The following is a 3,596-nucleotide window of genomic DNA, read 5'->3' on the forward strand; positions in this document are numbered from 1 at the left end:
TTTGCTTATGACAGCCGAATAATTCTCTCTCGCGACTTCTAATGCCTATGAAGAGGATGATATATTCTCAGGGACCCCATGTTTTGTTTCTTAAGTAATTATAAATTGCCAAGCAACATTGTAATGTACATGAATTTTACTATAATGGCGACAAGAACCCGCAGAAAAATATGATTTGACCCGCAAAACAATAGGAAAAATAAAAATAAAAATGCTACATTAATGTTGATTTATTTTGGTAGGCACGTTGAAATTAAATAAGCACAAAAAATATTTGTACCCATTTGTTTTTGGCCATGCCTACTTTGGAGACTTTAGAAAGCAATAAATAGAAAAAGGTTATATTCCATTTGGGCAGAGCAAGATTTGCATGTTACTTAAAGGTCTTTTCCTGTTCACGATCACACTTTCTTAATTTTTTGCCGCTGAAACAAATTATGAGTTTTGGCATTGTTAGCTTTGCACAACTCAAGGCATCTCTAATTTTCTTTTTTTTTTCTTTAGTAACCTACAAAATTAATAGACAAAAATATACTTCAAATTTTATTTAGTACTAAGACCTATTTACAATAAAAAAAATTGGTAGAAACTCATGTGCAGTCGATTGCACGTGAAGTTGATAGTTAAGAGCCGTTAGATAGAAATTTAGTCAAATCAATCAAATCATTTAAGCGGTGCTTTTGCCATTTGAATTTCCACGTGAAATTAATTGCATCTGAATTTCTACCTAAACAACATATGTTCTTAACCTTGTATAAATTAAGCGGTGCCTTTGCCATTTAGACTCGGCCTATAGTATAATTGTAACTACTAAACTTTATCCACACTAATTTTATAATTTATTGTTGACTCTAATAATAATTTGATTAAAAGAAATAAGCAAGGAATTACTTAAGCTAATCAAATATTTTTAAAATATAGGGAAATGGTTAAAATAATAAATTTTTGGGTTGTGTGTGTGTCTTTTTGGTGGAGGAATGCTTGTCACCTACTCCTTTTAAGTTCCCAAATCCAATTCAATTCCCCTTCCAAACCAAAATACAAAAGGGAAAAAAAAGTCACAAACTTGTGGGAGTGAGAGAGAAGTTAGGAAGAAAAAAAAAAGAAGAGCGAAGTAACCAAAACGAAAAGCCTTTTTCATTCTTTTTCTCTCCCATTCCCATTGCTCTGTCTTCTTCTTCTTCGACAACAACAATAATGGAGAGACAGAAATGCTGCAAGCTCTGCTCAAGAACCTTCCCTAATGGAAGAGCCCTAGGTGGCCACATGAAGGCTCACTTGGCCACTTTTCCTCTCCCCCCTAAACCCCCTCAACCACCAGCACCACCATTACCTTCTTCTGAATCCTCCTCTTCATTTTCCTCCTTCTCAGAATCGGAACCCGAAGACAAGACTGCTTTGATTTATGGGTTGAGGGAGAATCCCAAGAAGAGTTTCAGAGTCGCAGATCCCGAGTTCTCTCCCTTGGCTGCACCACTTCTACCGCCACCTGACTCTGTTGCGGTTCAAGACAGAGAGAGCGAGACAGAGTCATCAAAGAAACCAACTCGCCAACGATCCAAGCGAACTTGGAGAGCAAGGTCCATTCTTCACAACCATGAAGACGACAAAGAACAGCTTAAGAAGAAGCAGCCCAAGCTTGGATTTATGGAACATGAACATGAATATGAAGCAGAACCGGTGAGCTCAGTCTCGGAAACTTCAGTAGTGGAAGACGTCGCCATGTTCCTGGTTATGCTCTCAAGGGACACGTGGTCCAACAAAGATGCAATACTAGTAAAACAAGAAGGAGAAGTTGAAAGATCAAAGGCTGGGAGCGGCAATGGGATCAAGATGAAGAAGGTTCGTGTTCGCGGGAAGCATAGTCATCAGTGTGAGAATTGCGGTAAAACTTTTCGATCTTCGAGGGCGTTGGGAAGTCATAGGAGCATATGCTGTGACGGAGGAGGATCAGGAGCAAGTGATAGAATCTTCCAATGCCCGTTTTGTTTCAAAATCTTTGGCTCTGGCCAAGCCCTTGGCGGTCACAAGAGATCTCATCTCATCGCCATGGCGGCACCTTCCTCCTCTTCTTCCACTGCCAAGAATTTCATAGATCTCAACTTGCCTGCTCCACTAGAAGAACAACATGAAGATGACCTTGGTGTTGTTTCGGATGTTTCCTATACTTGAAACCATCTTCTCCTATATATTCAACTAATCTTTCGGTAACTTTTACTTTTATTTTCATTCCGGTGGTGTTTTTTGTTATGTAGTCTGTAAGATCCAACATTTCATTTGTGTTTGTTATTTAATATATAAGATCAGAAACTTCTTTTGATTTTACAGTGGTAGTTGAGTATAATTAATATATTGTTTCTTCCACCAACTCTATACCTGCTTGCTTCTGCTATGTTCAGGACTGAAAGTTAGTTACATGCTAGTAAATGTTGCTTTGTTGAAGTTTTCTTGTTAGTTGTGCTGCTCAACTTGGCTTCATTATACTATAACAAGAAGTATAGAAATGAGATAGCTTCGGATAAAAAAAATTAAATAAATAAATAAATAGATTCGGTAGTTGTGGACCTACAATTCAGGCATTCAAAAAAGTACTAAAGTTGCTGCAAATTCTGTTTTCATGTTTTGTTTCTGTTCCACCAAGTCTCTAACTAGTTTCCACCCACTTTTCATAAAAAAATAATAATAATATATATTTTTCCTCTTTTTTACCGCAATACCACGTAAACAATCAATGCATATAGTTTATTTTAAATTAAAATACACGTATTTGCGATAGATTATACAAGTTGAATTGATTGTTCACGTACAATTTGCGCTTTATTAACCATCTCTTTGGCTTGGATTGTTTTGGTGGTGTTGTTTTAGCGTGAAGCATGAAAGTAATGATACCTTAGACAAAGTCAGAAACAACGAAATGATTGTAGTGGCCAATAGAGGTGCACAATTTGTTGGTTTGCTTAGCTAAGAGATGCCCTTGGAATTCAGAGTTATTAACTAGGAAAATTCTAAATTCCTCCCCCCGTCAATTCCTCAATGTGCTGGCCTCTTTTTTTGTTGGTTTATTTTAGAGATGAGGATATTTTGTTTCTTTTCTATTTGTTATTCTTCTCAACAAAAAATTTGGTACCAAGTGTAGTTTGTTTTTATATTTTTGTAGACTTTATCATCTGCGTTGAAAAGAACGAAGTATCCGGGTAAAAGGAGGGAGGTCCCATACAATTCGTATCGAAGAATCAGTCAGGTTTATGATAATAAAGTACAGGATATGCTGATCAAATAGTTCTAGATAGATTTAATTAATTAATTAACATTAAACAAAATGTGTCAAACAACGAAGGACGTTTGTTAGTTTATTTTAATTTCCTTAATTTCTCTTTAGTTTTATAAATTAAAAACTATGTTGTATGATAAAAAAATATTTTTTTTCAATGAAAAACGATTTTTTTTATTTTTTAATATGTTAGGCAAATTTTTAGTAATAAAAGTAAAAGTATTAAAAAAAATTTTTTTTTGAGAAACTGTAATTTATATCTTTTTTTAAAAGATCTTTTTTCTTAAAAAAAGATATTTTTCATGTAATAAATAAACAAAAAGTA

At 34.9% G+C, this 3,596-nt stretch overlaps 1 protein-coding gene across 2 annotated transcripts; it reads left to right on the forward strand.

Annotated features, from left to right (window-relative positions):
* Positions 1 to 1,031: 1,031 nt before the first annotated feature.
* LOC112802657 (zinc finger protein ZAT9) lies at positions 1,032 to 3,368 on the forward strand. 2 transcript variants are annotated; one of them, XM_072197856.1, is made up of 2 exons: positions 1,032 to 2,207; positions 2,866 to 3,368. In XM_072197856.1, exon 1 carries the CDS (start codon positions 1,198 to 1,200, stop codon positions 2,170 to 2,172), a length of 975 nt encoding a protein of 324 aa, XP_072053957.1. In that variant the 5' UTR covers positions 1,032 to 1,197; the 3' UTR covers positions 2,173 to 2,207; positions 2,866 to 3,368. The 2 variants fall into 2 exon arrangements, with proteins under 2 accessions (XP_072053957.1, XP_025701759.1); XM_025845974.3 differs by having other exon boundaries at positions 3,158 to 3,368.
* Positions 3,369 to 3,596: the final 228 nt, after the last annotated feature.

Source organism: Arachis hypogaea, chromosome 1 (assembly GCF_003086295.3).
Source record: "Arachis hypogaea cultivar Tifrunner chromosome 1, arahy.Tifrunner.gnm2.J5K5, whole genome shotgun sequence".
NCBI lineage: Eukaryota > Viridiplantae > Streptophyta > Magnoliopsida > Fabales > Fabaceae > Arachis > Arachis hypogaea.